General features: G+C 38.9%; 2 protein-coding genes across 7 annotated transcripts in view; one reads left to right on the top strand and one right to left on the bottom strand.

Moving 5' to 3' along the window:
- micu1 (mitochondrial calcium uptake 1) overlaps positions 1-4,408 on the bottom strand; it is a 36,081-nt gene extending 31,673 nt beyond the window's left edge. For all 5 annotated transcript variants that reach the window (XM_023962939.1, XM_023962940.1, XM_023962941.1 and 2 more), the window contains exons 1-2: positions 4,151-4,408; positions 63-227 (exon numbers count right to left, since the gene is read on the bottom strand). In XM_023962939.1, coding sequence (XP_023818707.1) covers positions 63-226 — 164 coding nt within the window. In that variant the 5' untranslated portion in view covers position 227; positions 4,151-4,408. The remainder of the gene's footprint in view (positions 1-62; positions 228-4,150) is intronic.
- Positions 4,409-11,497: 7,089 nt separating this feature from the next.
- Positions 11,498-14,550, top strand: part of mcu (mitochondrial calcium uniporter) — a 61,533-nt gene continuing 58,480 nt past the window's right edge. The window contains exon 1 of one of the 2 annotated variants that reach the window (XM_011484664.3): positions 11,498-11,856. In XM_011484664.3, the coding sequence (XP_011482966.1) occupies positions 11,737-11,856 (120 nt within the window). In that variant the 5' untranslated portion in view covers positions 11,498-11,736. The remainder of the gene's footprint in view (positions 11,857-14,550) is intronic. The other variant, XM_004077455.4, reaches the window with a different exon arrangement.

Below are 14,550 nucleotides of genomic sequence, written 5' to 3'. Positions count from 1 at the left end.
CTATTTGTAATAACTAATTGCTTAAAGAAAAAAAAGGAGCAAGCCTGTTTTAAAAGACCTACCTTTTCCAAAGCAGCCCCGCACCAGCGGAAACACCAGTTACTCCAACCAGCGCTGCTAGCATCAGCCTCTTTTGGGCGGGTCCTCGCACCGCCCCGCCATGATAACGCCGGCATACCTGCGTAAGCCCCACCGAAACCGCGGACAAGGCCCGCAAGCGAAACATCCTGTGGAGAAAGTAGATGTAAGGGGAGAAATGGTGCGCTCTTACGGAAAAATATAATGCAGTGGAAGTAAAGATTGACAGATGCATCTTGTTTTATTTATCTAGAGAAATAAAGGCAACTCTTTGTAACATTTACTGATGCTTCCCCGACTGTTATGTTTCTAAACCATCTTACAAGACGGTTTATTTTTTACAATAAATGAAAAATAAAAGCAGTTTGAATGCACAAATGCGAAAACAAGCAATTATTTAGAAAAAAAGAGAGCACTTGTCAGTCAACAGATTCTGCAACGTGAAGTCTGTTCTGTGAATGACTAAAAAGGAACAGCAGTTTTGCAAGCGCACTGTTCTGCAGAAACACAGACGACTGCCCGTGTCGTAACAGCTTTGGACAGGATCCCCTTTTCTCATTTGGTGACTGAAAGAAGGTATACCTGCGGAGGACGCTGACTGTTCTGATAAAACTGCAAATCAAGTGGTGATTACATATCACTCAATAACATTTATGGTTTACAGACGCTTCTTCTTTGGCATCAGTCAAAGAGAATAAACTTAAGAGGGGCTCCCGGTAACAAAAATCTGTCTGTTTCCCTTTTACCATTGTAATCAAGGCTGATTACAACAGAAAAATATCTGAAAATAAAACAAAGGCACAGTTTTTTTTCTACTTTTTTTTTTTTAAACAAGCATCGGACATATAAAAACCACACCATTTCCAAATTAAAGGAGCTGAACTTTAACAGAACTTAATTAACTGTTTCACGCATATTTTGTCCACGTGAACCAAAATTATGCACAATTCTTTTGAAACAAGAAACTAAATTAAAATAAAAAACACTGATTTTACTGTAAAAAGAACTTTTAGGACAAGTCCAGATCCAAGTAAATCTTACTTGAAAAAAAGTCAATCAATTTGATCAATAATTACTTTTGTATCATCCCACAACAGAAACTAAGCCTAAAGTAATTTCCACTAATGAATCCAAGCTTCACAGCTTTAATTTAAATAATTTTGTCCCTTAATTCATAATCCACAGAAAGATTATTAACAATAAAGCATTTGGCTACTGGCTTGTATCTGCGGTTCCCATGTGGGCACTTTTCCATCACCAGGCGGAGGACTTCACGTCACGGAGGCCTAAAGCCATCACCTGTTGATATGTCATTAACAATTCAGGAAGTGACTGTCAAATGCGGCCAGCAGGAAGAAAAAATTGAAGACATGACCCAAGCTAATTGAAGAGTTCAGAAGTCCGTGACAATTGGAACTGGAAGGAACATTAGCGACGCACCATTTCAGCAAAACTGCAGGAAAGGTGGATGCTGACAGTTTCACAGGGCTGCTTCAGAAACAACTGCAGGCCACTGCGCGTCTAGATCCACGTGTTTTAGAGATCTGAGGCATCCGACTGAGGTTTGAACAGATGATTTTTGGGATGATTGTTTTAATGTATAGGAAATGAGCAGAACGCTTATCAATAATAAAAGGTTAAAAAATGAATCTGTAAAAGTGGGAAAAATGGTGACCTCAACATGACCCCTAAACACGATGTAAACATGACATTGGTCAATGTGCAAAAACACTAAAAAGGACAAGTAGGTTTTAGATATCCATAGGTAGTGTTTTATAAAATCGATTTATAACATATCTGTCACTTAATGTTAGATTGTCATATTGGCATAAAGCATCTTAGCTTTATTCCTTTAATGTTTCTGAATTGCACACTTGAGAATCGACTTCTAGAACATTTACTATAAGCTTTTATGAGAAAAGCATCTTCAGCATCAAAGAGCTGCTGCTATCATAGTGATGAAGTCACAGACCACTAGAAGGGGCAAAAAAAAGGGTTTTCATCCATGCAACATTATTGGGTACATAGGTATAGAGGTGGAATCTGACTGCACATAAAAAAAAATCAAATATTAGAAAGATCCATCTTTACAACCTGTTCTTGACTAACTGTAGCCTCTTCTAATCACAAATGTGACCAATTGCTTTATCATTAACTATGTAACGGTGTATAATGGCTCATGATTTTACAATGCATGTCCAGAAGCACAAGACATTTTTTACATAATATATGTTTCATAAATCTACATTGTAAGTAGATCTGCGAGCTGAATCCATATCTACAGAATCAATAAAGTTACATTTAACTCTCCAGCCAGCATTATTTTTTACCATAATGAAAAAGTCCTCAAGTGTTTAATCTAAGTAATAATAGTCAAGGAACAGAGGATCAGATTGATCATAATGGTACTAGTACATAGCACTGAACAGTATTACAATTTATGGAAAATCAATTTAGCTATCAGATGTATGGTCAACCTTTAAAGTCCCACTTCGATCATCTTTTTATCTTTTTTAAAGCGTTCCCAGTGGTCTTTCAATAACCATAAATCCATAAGCCTCTGTGGTCTGTTTTCCAACATAGTGTCTGCAGAGCGGCAGGAGTTTATTAAATCCCCTGGGTTGTGGACAGAACTGTGGAGTAAGCCCACCCCAATTTCCCGTCATCCATCTGTTTACACACTCTCCCACTAGCTTAAGGCCCATCTAACATTACAGCTGCCTGCAACAAAAATGGTGAGCAATATTGGAGATCTCCATCCAGCCGTACAGCTTTGAGCCCGATGCTTAGGAAGAGGAATACAAAGGCGTGCATGGATGTAGTCGTCTACAACTGGACGCATCCTAATGGAAAGGAGCAGGGAGCTTGTGGCCTTTCCGTCACAACTACTACCCGTTTCAAACATTTTTTGTCTGTTCAATTATTTATAGAAATACTTGGAAATCTGAGCGTCATATATGTCCTCCATCATCAGAAAAATGCCACAAAAGCATGTTTAAAAAAAACAATAACACAATTTTCATTGGAATGGGTCTTAAGAGGTTTTTAAAATGATGCTCTGTATAATACTTTACAAGAAATACAACATAAATAAGTATTACTGGTGCAGAAATAAAAAAATATATATTGCTAAACATCTTTTTTTAAAATAATGATTTCCTCTGAGTAGCCATTTAATACTTATGTATTATCTATTGACAATGGGTCTCTTTTATGTAAAAAAAAGAAGAAGAAAAAAAGAAACTTAAAGGCTTCAACAACTAACACACAATTGCATTAAAGCATTAACAAAAACTTATTTTAAATAAGAGGTCATACACTGCGGTCATGTTTTACATTAATCTGGTAAATTCCATGTCCTCCATTAGAACCCAATTATTTTACCCTTTTTTATTTAAAAATGCACTTGAATGACCTGCTCAGATCATTTCCATAGGAATCACTGGCTGCAGAAAAACTGTACATGCAGATCCTTAAGGTCACCCCCTGAAATGTTTATGATTTAACCTATAATAGAATAAACTGCGTGATAAAGCAGCTAAAATAATCATAATAATAAACGAAAACGACTGAAACAACATCCATCCTGTTGTCAGAATAAAGTTACCTACGTGTGTTGAACAGGAATGATTGGCGTGATTTTTAAAGTTATTAGGGGTCTTAACAACAACATCCATCCCATAAACCATAAGCTAAGATGGACTGGCATCGGGGTTAAGTATTTTAATTAAGTATTTTTGATGAACTGCAGTAAACTCTCTGTTGTTGTAGTAGCCGTTTGATTCACGCATTGATTCTGCGTTGATTCTTGCTGCAACTTAACTTAACAGTAAAATAATAAATAGTTGCCAGTGACTTATCATTAATTAACGTAAATATTCTAATTTTAAACTTGAATTGAGAGTTGTTATAAGTAATTTAAGGTCTTTTAGCAGCAGTAAGGTAACCGCTCTGCAGCGCAGTTAACGCTAGCTAGCTAGTTGTTAGCTAGCTACTGTCAACCCTCCCTACGGGTTTTTTTTTAAATTCCCATCCCTCCGCCTTCAGAAAAACACGTTTTATATTCACTCACTTTGACGACGACTCGAACCCCAGTCAGTCCAAAAGTGGAGTGGTCGGCGAGTCTGGTTCACGTTCGCACCTCGTCGGTCGGATGAATAGACGTAGTTCCGCGTTGAGAGCCGTTCAGGCGGCTGGGAGGACCGACGTGCACGCGGCCCCGCCCAACAACAACATCAGGCGCGTGGAAGGAAACCGGACGGGTCCATTATTTGTGACACAAACAAAACAAGAACATTCAAACAATTCAGAACGTTTGTTTCATCAAAGTGTCTTCTATTCAATCATCTATTACCAAACAAAAATGCGTCACAGGTGTGGAAAAACACGCCACGTTAGCCTAGTTTAAAATAACTTATGTACGACCCCTTTATTTATTTTTTTATTTATTTTTAAGTATTTAACGTAAATAATTTCAATTTCCTGATCTGATCTATTTTACTTTCATTAAGCTATTCTAAGCAGTTTTAATCAGCGTGGCTGAAGAAAAATGGCTACTTGTCTTGATTTTAATGTGGAACAGTGCATTTTTTTTGCATTCCCTTAGCAAAAAGTACTCCACTTGAAGCTTATTTTATTAGGTGTACTTGAGTACTAGTAAAGCAAGAGTACTATAGACCAAGGATCTGCAACCTTCAACACTATTCGGGTCGATTTTTCAGTAACCACAACCCAAAAGGAGCCATAAAGTCTTATTTCACACTTTGAAACATAGGACACTGGTTTGCGCTTATGCTAATGTAACTATTATAATAAAAAAAATGTAAACCTTTTTTTTTGCGTAAATTCAGATTTCTTCTTCATAATTATAAAATAGTTTCTAACTTTTGACAGAGGTTGATTGCAATGCAGTACTACGTGGGAACTAGATGTTGTCAGAAATAAAAAAATTGAAATTTATATTTATGATTTAGTTTTACTATTGTTGATGCATCTTAGCCAGAATGTGAAAATCTAATGAACTGAATTAAATCAGAATTAAGTGACCTTACATTTGGGGGGGGGGGGGGGGGGGTTAACTTGAAATCCTTGAATTTTGTTAAATAATATACAGTTCGCCATAAAAAGACAAAAATCTGTAAAAAATGTTGACTTTGGTAAACTACAAAGCCACACTGTGTGTTATGATTGTTGGAGCATTATGGGTATTGTAGTCAGGGGCCCGGTGGAGTAATATATACTTCAACTTGTGAATAAGATGAATAAAGTTTGATTGTTTTTTTGTTCAATGCTGGCTAGTCTTGGGTTGTGGGCATTGTGTGTGTTTTAATTTTGTGTATCTGTGTGTGTGATGGACTTTACTTTTGCTTTGGGTTTTTAAATTGAAAAATGTTTTTTTTCTATGTAAATCACTTTGTTTTGCATGTGCATGAAAAGTGCTTTATAAATAAAGATTAATTTGATTTTAATAGTGAACACATAGTCCCACATCTAAAATACAACACAAAACTGGAACACTTAGAGGAGAGAGATTCTCATTCTTTGTTACACTTGTGTGTAGAGGTATACTAGTTTATTTATTCTGAAGGTCTGAACTATTGCACAAGTTTCTTTGACTATTGGCCAGTTTTGCATTGCGCTTGTGTATTTTATGACACGCATTAATTATTATCAGTGTGTGCAAGACAGAACTCAGAAAAACAATTTCATTTTAATGAAATAACAATATTGTTGCTTATTGGAGATAAAACACATACGCTCCTTTATGATGAACCACATTACTCTGATGACACAGGCCTCTGCAGAGCTGGCCTGCAGCTCAATACAACTACAAAGGAGACAAACGCGACAAAGTTGTGCCATCAAACGCCACAAGTTACATCATTTTGGTCTAAACAAGGAAATAGGGTATGTTTCACAGTTACTGGTTGATTTTATAATAGCTGCTGATTCAATTACTTAAGAAGTAGCAACAACTGCAACTACTTATTGCTTTAAAGTAACAGACCGATCACAGCTGATCCAAAGGACTGGGGATCTGCGATCATAAATCTAACTTGAATGGTAGCACTGAACGAAACTGCAGGATCTGAATGCATGACCTTTTCCTGACTGTCACAGCCCACTGAAACTCAATGTTGTCTGGAGTTCATATCTTGCTGGACTGAATGGAGGATGTGAGAGGAGAAGTCTCTGGGTTTGTCAGGGATGGCTGCAGTCCAAAAGAACCTTATATGTTCTAATATGGTCAAACTCTGCAGACCAAACTTCTGCTTTATGTGAGCCTACCGGTACATTGACAATGACAAGATGATATTTGGAATAACCTAAAGATAAGCAGATTACAAAGCAGCACAACTGACTCAAAGAGCTTGAGTTGAGCCTGAAAAATGAAGAGAAGGTCATAATATCCATTCCTCATAACGATATCAGCACAGTGCCAAGAAACCTATTCATTTTCATGCTGCTTTGCAAATAGAGTCTATGGTAGTTCACCATTCACATCACTCTTCTCTAATATAGCGTCACAATCATTTGTTGTAGTCTGCAAAGTTATTTAAATTAACTCCTGTGTGTCGATCAGTAAGCTACAATGAAGTAAATCTGGAAACTTGTGATATTTTAAGATTGTTTGTAAGCAGTTTTCTGCCACTAATTTGAAAATCATGTCATATTTTATCAAGCTGAGAGGAACAGCTATATCATCAATGATGCAAATTAAAATTAATGTTGCTGTTTACAATCTGTAGTACAAATTGCACAAGGTAAACTATTTGCCCCCCACCGTCCTTTGTTAAAGCGTTTTGTGAATCCTCTTTTCTCATTCCCCCCTGTTTAATAAGTGAGACCACTTAACTGTGCTTGCAGCTCTTTAGTCCTTGGCTCATTAATGCCAGCGATTAATCACACAAGTCCCACAACATGCAATTCTCAGCCCCTGAAGCCTTATATTATATATTAGTGTTATCGCAACGAGAATTCCAGCAAAAGCCCACAAGAGCAGAAGCAACCGCTGACTTTTAACAACTTTTTGTCATTTATCCCACTCACATTGCCAGTGTTATATTGATCCCATGAATATGTAAAACATGACAAAGCAGATTTTAAAACATCCCACACGACTTGAGGATGACATTTCAATAAAGCCTTAGTCAGAACTTCCCTTACAAGTAGATATGGGCTTTTCGTGGGCGAAAAACACTTGTTGTACAGGCACACTGCCTGCCCAAAATATCAAGAGGGTAGATTGCTTGATGAACCCTTAGAGCAAAAATATTCATGCAATTTTTTTCTGTGGGCATGCTGCTGCAAACGACAGGTCACACAGGACACTCAAAACAACAGCAGGGTTTAATAGGTGAGCTGCAGGCACGTGCATCCTGAACGCTGCACAAGGACCTGGTTAGTCGTGCTGTTAGAAATGAGGAAACAAGACAAACAGGGCACTCAATTACCACATGCATGAAAATGGTACATTCCATTCTCACGATGTCCCTTAAGGTGGCCGTACGAGCCTCAAGGGAACTGCAAGATACACCTGTGCTCCGCTTAAAATGCAGCCACTCCCCTCTACGACCCTCCACAGATCCGGACAACCCAAAAACCCACGGTACCCGTACGGGTCAACCCCCCTCCATACGGGTGCATGTGACAATGCTGCTATCAATTACACAGGATCTAAGCCTACTAAGACCACAGAGAAATGTTTTAAAAAGTATATTGTTAATTATAGAAATGGCTGATAAATGGCTAATGTGGTTTAGATAACTCATATTTTGAATTCCAAGAGCAACCAAATGCTTTTCCCTTCTTCATAAATGAGTACATTTTGCTAAAAGTCTTTCCTTTTTATGAATGTGCTGCAGTGTCACAGCCTGCCATCTATGCAAGAAAAATACATGCTAATTAAATATGATTTATTGGAGCAGTTTGAAGGTGCGTTGGGAGATAAGACTGGCCTGTGGAGGCTAAACTATTTTTAGCAGGTTGTTTTTTCTAAAACACAGCATGTTTGCTTTCTCACTTTGATAAAAGAGACATACCTGCAGAAAAGCAGGAACATGCTGGTAACTGGTAATAGTGCAATGCAGACAAACCTGGCTTGCTATCAAACTCAGGTGAAACTTGATCTGTAAGTTGTCACTTTACATGACAAGGAAAATATGGGTTAAGGGAAACCTGCTGACATTAGCTGGCTTCTGTTACAGTTTCCATTTTTTTGGTATGTTTAAACCCTCATGTGTTCGTTCTCACAAGGACTAAAACTATGATTTGTTTCAAAAAGCATGCTACACACCCACAAGCATTCCTTCTTTTATGTCAAAACAGGGAGGGGCTCTTTTATGCAGCTAGGTTTCATGTCAGTTGTGCACAGGCGTGTGCGTACATGTGCAAATGGGAACTCCTTCGGTAGATCTTTCTCATTATCGTGTTGCAAAATTAAGGAGAGGCCTGCCTCTTTCTGAGGGTTTAGCTCTCCAGAAGTTTGAGGGAAACAAAACTGATTAGTGTTCAGATTATACTTAAGACATTTCAATGGAGTCCAGTTTGAAACACTGCCAGATTGTGGTGACACCGGTGTGTGATCCTGTTGCACAGGCAGGGCTCATCTGGACACTGAGAAATGAGGAGTAAAATGGATCAAATTTCCGTTTTTACATACTGTAAGAATCCAACTCAGTTGCAGATGTCTGATGCAGACATGTGGTATGTTCCTTTTGTGTAGGTTCTCATTTTAGGTTGATTACACTCAGTCAACAGAATAAAGACCTTTCAAAAAGCAAACAGAAGCTCCATCTCTCATTACTTAAAAGACCCTGAAATCTAATCCCTGTAGTAGGTTTCACTTCGCTGCGGCGTTCTCTGTTTACCCTGCGGACACACCAGTTCCAGCTTTGAACTACAGGTTTTTATGGACCGATGCCCGGTAGTGTTTGGCTCTTCACTGGGATCCACCTTATGAATCCATGCATCCTCCAGGCCTTGAAGGGCTATATTGTCTCCGGCTGGGTATTTGCATTTAAATTGCATCGCCCACGCAGCCTGATGCTTTGCACCTGGAGGCAGGGAGAGGAAACAGGGGCATTTCTGTTATCCAAATATCATATATTTCAAAATAAATCACAAATGAAGTAAATGGCAAATAATAGATTGTTTTGACTTCCTCTGTTGGAGATCGATCATTCAAAGACAAGAAAGCTGTTATTCTTTGTCTGTACTTAGCAATCATGCTACCGGTTGGATACAGATGGGGGATTTGCACTTCTGTTTTTCAATTCCCATTTCAATAATACTCATATTGATGAACGAACTCGCTGTTAAGCTTTACAGAAAAAGTACTCTTAAAAGTATTTCCCCCTCCTGTTTGGGTATTTTAGTCATTTTAATCTTGATAGAACTAAAAAAATATTTAAAAAAAACAGCAAAGTGTATTTATTAGGCTCTTAAATCAACTGTAGGTTATCTGTTTTCTCCTTTAACCCATACAGGTGTGCCTGATAGTGTTTTGTGATTGGTCAAAGGTTAAGAAAAACAGATTCTACCAGGGTGAGTCTCCTGGACATTCATTGACCTAACAGACCCATTACCACTCCTTTTATCCACATTTGTAAAGGCTGAGTGACTCTGGAGAAAACAGAAAACGGAACTCGGCCCTTTTCGGCTCAGAGACGCTCTAAAGTAGTTCTAAATCTGTTTAGCAGCTGTTTTGGCTCAGTAAAATTTGATCCTGGCAATTTCTCAGTTGGGACATGGTCTCAGAGTGGGGTTGAAGGACGAGCTAATATTAGACAGAGAAATGGTTGCTGGGGGAAAGCGACTGCAAATTAATTAGCCCATTCAAGCTGTGTCTGCCTCTTTGAAGGCAAAAAATAGTATTTTAGGCAGTATATGAAGTGCTAATTGAATGCTTCTTCAGGCTAAATTAGAACATTTTAAGTTTACAATAGTATGTAAAAAGTAAACTTCACGTACACTTGTCTCAAATTTAGCATCTGCAACCTTTTAAGATAAAAGAACCATTTGTTCCTATTCCTGACCAAAACTCAATGAGACCCATAAAGTCCTACTTCACTGTTTAGTAGAAAAGAAAATGTATGTTTTTGTGGTCATTAAGTAATTTGTTTCTAAAATTTAGCATATCAATATTTACCATAATAGAATTATAAAAGTGTTATATTTTTAGAGGATTACTTTTGACAGCAGCACATACAGGTTCCTTTCAAATTAAAATACATCCTGTGTCAATAAGGATCTTCCTGCCAATAGTAGATAATAAGGAAACTTCAAGTACATTGCCTCACATTTACTATATACTACTTGTAGCTAGAACACTTAAATTTACTACTTTTTGCAAAGGTTCTGCTGAAGCATAAATTCGCAGCTTTATGCAGGTTTATGCATTTTAGCAGCTTATGTTAGTTTTATGGAAGAAAGAAAAGGATATGCAAAACTTAAGATGGATGTTTTTCAAAACAAAAGCTTCTAAACCGAATTAAAAAATATATTCTTTTCTCATTTCTGTAATAAGGCGATCAGTTTGTTCCTTGAAACATTGTAATATGTTTTATATTTATATATTAACTGAATTATTCTTTAGACATAATAGGAACACATTAAATTCTTGACATAGTTGAACTTCAAGTACACTGCCACACTTTCAGTATTGACAGTTTACTTAAGTAATTCAATTAAAGAGTATTACACTTGAAGTTTGTTTTTAATAAAACATTTTTGAGGGTAAGTATAGCAAGTATCCTCTATAGACACTTCATTTATGGTTTATTCAACGTCTAAATTCTTCTAAAAATAGAATCCTTTTAGCACACATTAGACACACGGTAGTGCCAGTCCCCAATTTGGAAATACTTCTATAAATACCTATAGTTTCCTCTTTTTTACTTTGTTTGTTTATCACTTTGATTGTTTTTAGCATTCTCTGGTTATTTTATGCTACATGTTTTACTTTCTTTCATGTATGGTTTCGGTGTTTACGGTATATTTGGACCTTAAGGCTGTAAATAAAATAAAACAAATAAAATATAGACCATGTACGTTTAATGTGGGAAGTGTATTAACTGAATACTTCTTTAGACTAAATTGGAACATATTAAGCTTACAATAGAAGTAAACTTGAAATATTCTGCCTTACTTTTGGTCTTGTAGTAGACTTAAATTGATTACTTTTTTGCTGAGGGCAACTGTTGAAGCTTTAATTGTCAGTTTTATGCATTTTTTAAATGGATGATAGATGCTAATATAAGTTTTATAGATAAAATAAGAAGATAGGTGACAGATAAATTAGAAACTTTTCAAAACAAAAGTGTTTAAACCAAATAAAAACATGTTTTTCTTCATTTTGTTTTTAAATATAAATATGTATGTTTGTTAATATAGTATTAAAGCCCAGCTAGAGCCCTGTGGAATTGAGAGAAGAAGCTGAATAATGAATGTTTGGCATGCGTGGCTGATGTTTCCCCCTCTTTCACGCAGCGTGTCCGTGGAGTGATTTATCTTTGCATAGTGGTGCAGCACTGGGCATGTGTGTGCAGCCGTAGTCCAGCCCCACAACCCGCCCACCAGCCTGGCTCTTCCCCTCGGTGCCTCTCGGTCCGCCCGCCCGCAGCAGAGTCTCCTTCCCGGCGAGCGTTCACTACAGCGATGGCTGGGAAAGTGTGCAGATCGGTCCTCCTCTTATCCCGGAGCGGCGGAGCCGTGACCGGCAGCCTCCCCGCACTAGTTGTGTCTTCACAGCGACGGCAGCAGCACATACTAAGCCCGGTAAGTTCCCGGTACGCGGGAGCGCTCACACACGGGGAGCGGGGACCGGCCAAGGCGGGCGGGCGGGCTGGACCGGAGCGGCGGCTTGCTAAGGAAGTAAAAGCTAACTAGCCGGAAGATGTTTCTGAATTTATTGGGGTTTTCTTGACAATCCGTCCTGCGCAAAGATGAGTGGAGCGGCGGCGTTTTCCGAAGCCTCGGTGGGACGCGGGGCTGCTGTGTGTGACAGGCGGGCAATGCAGCTTTTTGTGGAGCGTTCACCGCAACTCGCCTGTCACGCAAAAATAAAAAACCAGGCTGTTCCTGCGTCCTTCAACTTTTCAGGGACACTTGTCAACCGCTGCCGGTCCGATCATCTGCATTGCGATGTGAGGCTGTTTTTTCTCTCGTTTTTTTTTTTGGAGGGGTGGGGGGCAGGGGGGGCTGCTCTGGTGACCACCTTGAAGGTGCAGGAGGTTCTGGAGAAGAAGGTGATCCATGACCCTGCTCCTCCTGCTGCAGCAGGAGAAACTCCGAATGATGATGAACATCCGGAGAGGAAGGAGCTCAGTCAAACGCGAGGGTGAGAGCAGGGGGGGGGGGGGGGGGCCTCAGAGTTGCAATTTGTGTGCATGCACACATACATGAGACATCCCATGAAGATGGAGGCTTGCACTCCGATGATGTCAGACCCGCCCAGCCAGCCAGCCAGCCAGCCACCCTGCCGTTGCCCCCCTCCCTGGGTGTTTCCCCATTCAGGGAGATCCTGGGTTTTCCTGCAAGCTGATGCAGGTCTGGTTCGTAGCTGCTGCAGCTGCTGCAGCCTCAGAAACGCTTTACTGAACTGAAAGTACAAATCTGTTGCAGAGCTTCCTACTTCATTCGATACTTCCTGTGTTTGCATTTTACAACAGCTGGTTGGAGTGCAATGAGAAGCTCCTCCAATCCAATTTTAAAAGACCCACTCTGATCAAAAAGGGAGTTTTGGGGTGTTTTTACCATGATCTTGTAGCATTTTTCTGACGATGGAGGACATATATAAAGCAGATTTAGCTTAAAATTGGATTTCTGAGTATTATATTCTATTCAAGTCGTTGTGAATCAGGAGCAAATGAAAAAAATGCAGTAGGAAAAAATGTCTGTTTGGAATCTGGCTCAAAAATCTACAGCTGGATATACAATATTGCTCACCATTTTTGTTGCAGCGGTAATGTTAGGTTAGGGCTGTAAGCTGGCGAGAGAGCTTCTGAACCGATTGATGTTGGGAAGTAGGGGAGGGCTTACTCTGCACCAACAGTCGGGCCCACAACCCAGAGGCGAATTTCTTCCGCTCTGCAGAAACTATGGTTGTGTCCAAATTCACGTTTGCCACTTTGTAGAGCCGTCTGATTCCACAATTCCAAAATCCAGTGCCCTGGAAACTTCCCAGAAGTCTTTGCGAAAAAACAGTGTGCACCGATGCTCACCAGATTGGCGAATATAGACCACAATGCATTGCGTTTAAACCATTTGTCATGTGGAAAAACAAAGTATTTGAATTTCTTTTTTATAAATCATCAAAGTTTTTATCAGCAGAACACAGTAGATTCATAAAGTATTAAAAAATGTTTTAATTTATAAGATTTGTACTACTGATGTCATTTAAAAATAAGTATTAACCATGGTGTCTGAATTGCTTTTAAAATCCAGGGCACTACTAGATAGTCCGGCACAACACAGGTTTTTTTAATTTTTGTCCAAAAATGACGTAATCATAATTAGAAGACCATTGGGAATGCATCATAGATAGATCAAAAGATGATGGCAGTGGGGCTTTTAATCACTGTCTTGTTGCTGTCTGCGGAGCCTCACTATCACACTCCCCCCCCCAACGATGTTTTAGCATTTAGGCCATCTGATTTCCATTTGATGTCAGTCTCTGCGGTTGTCATTTTTCTCCCCTCCTGTTCGATGAACTGTTTCGGTGACAGGAAAACCTCTGGACCCATCTGTGAGGCTCGCTGCAGTCTGGAGGGTTTCACGCTTGAGTTTATGCCACACTCAAGTCACACAAGCAGAATGTCAGACAGCTGTGTTGGTTTGGGAGAAAAAGAAACTATAGGAACACACATTTTGAAAGCTTTCTCGTGGCAAATTCAACAGAACTTCGATTTTTTTTAGAACCGTGTCTATTACGACGATGCATGGCGCAAAGCATTATAGCTTAAGATGGGCAGAAAGGTTTCATTCAGATGAGCAAACTTGGCTCTAATTTGAAAGTAATTAAAAGTAGATGAAATGGATTTCCTGCAGAAATTTGTTTGAATGGGCTTTTGCTGATGCTGCAGAACAGCTAGCTGAATAAGGAGTAACTACTGCAGAGGAGCTTCATGATCATGAACGTTGACACTTTGCAGAAAATGTAGAAAACTAGAAAATGCAAAGTTGGTCGAAAGGAATTAAACATTTCCCAAAGAATTAGTGAGGTCCAATGAACTGTTGGGACTCTTGCCTACCTGCAGAACCAACTACTGACCCTTTTCTTTCAGTCATGTCCTTTCTGTTCGTTAAAGACCCTTTCTGAAGAAAATTGTGTTTTTGGTGTTTTTAACGTGTTCTTGTGGCATTTCTTTGATGATGAAAGACCTACATAAAGAGAATGAAGCTTTAAATAGCTGTAATCTTTGCAAAAAATATCAAAACAATAGCTAAAGACAGCAAGATGGATGAAAAAAC

The sequence above is a fragment of the Oryzias latipes genome, chromosome 15 (assembly GCF_002234675.1).
Source record: "Oryzias latipes chromosome 15, ASM223467v1".
Classification (NCBI taxonomy): domain Eukaryota; kingdom Metazoa; phylum Chordata; class Actinopteri; order Beloniformes; family Adrianichthyidae; genus Oryzias; species Oryzias latipes.
This window is presented reverse-complemented; position numbering and strand designations above follow the sequence as displayed.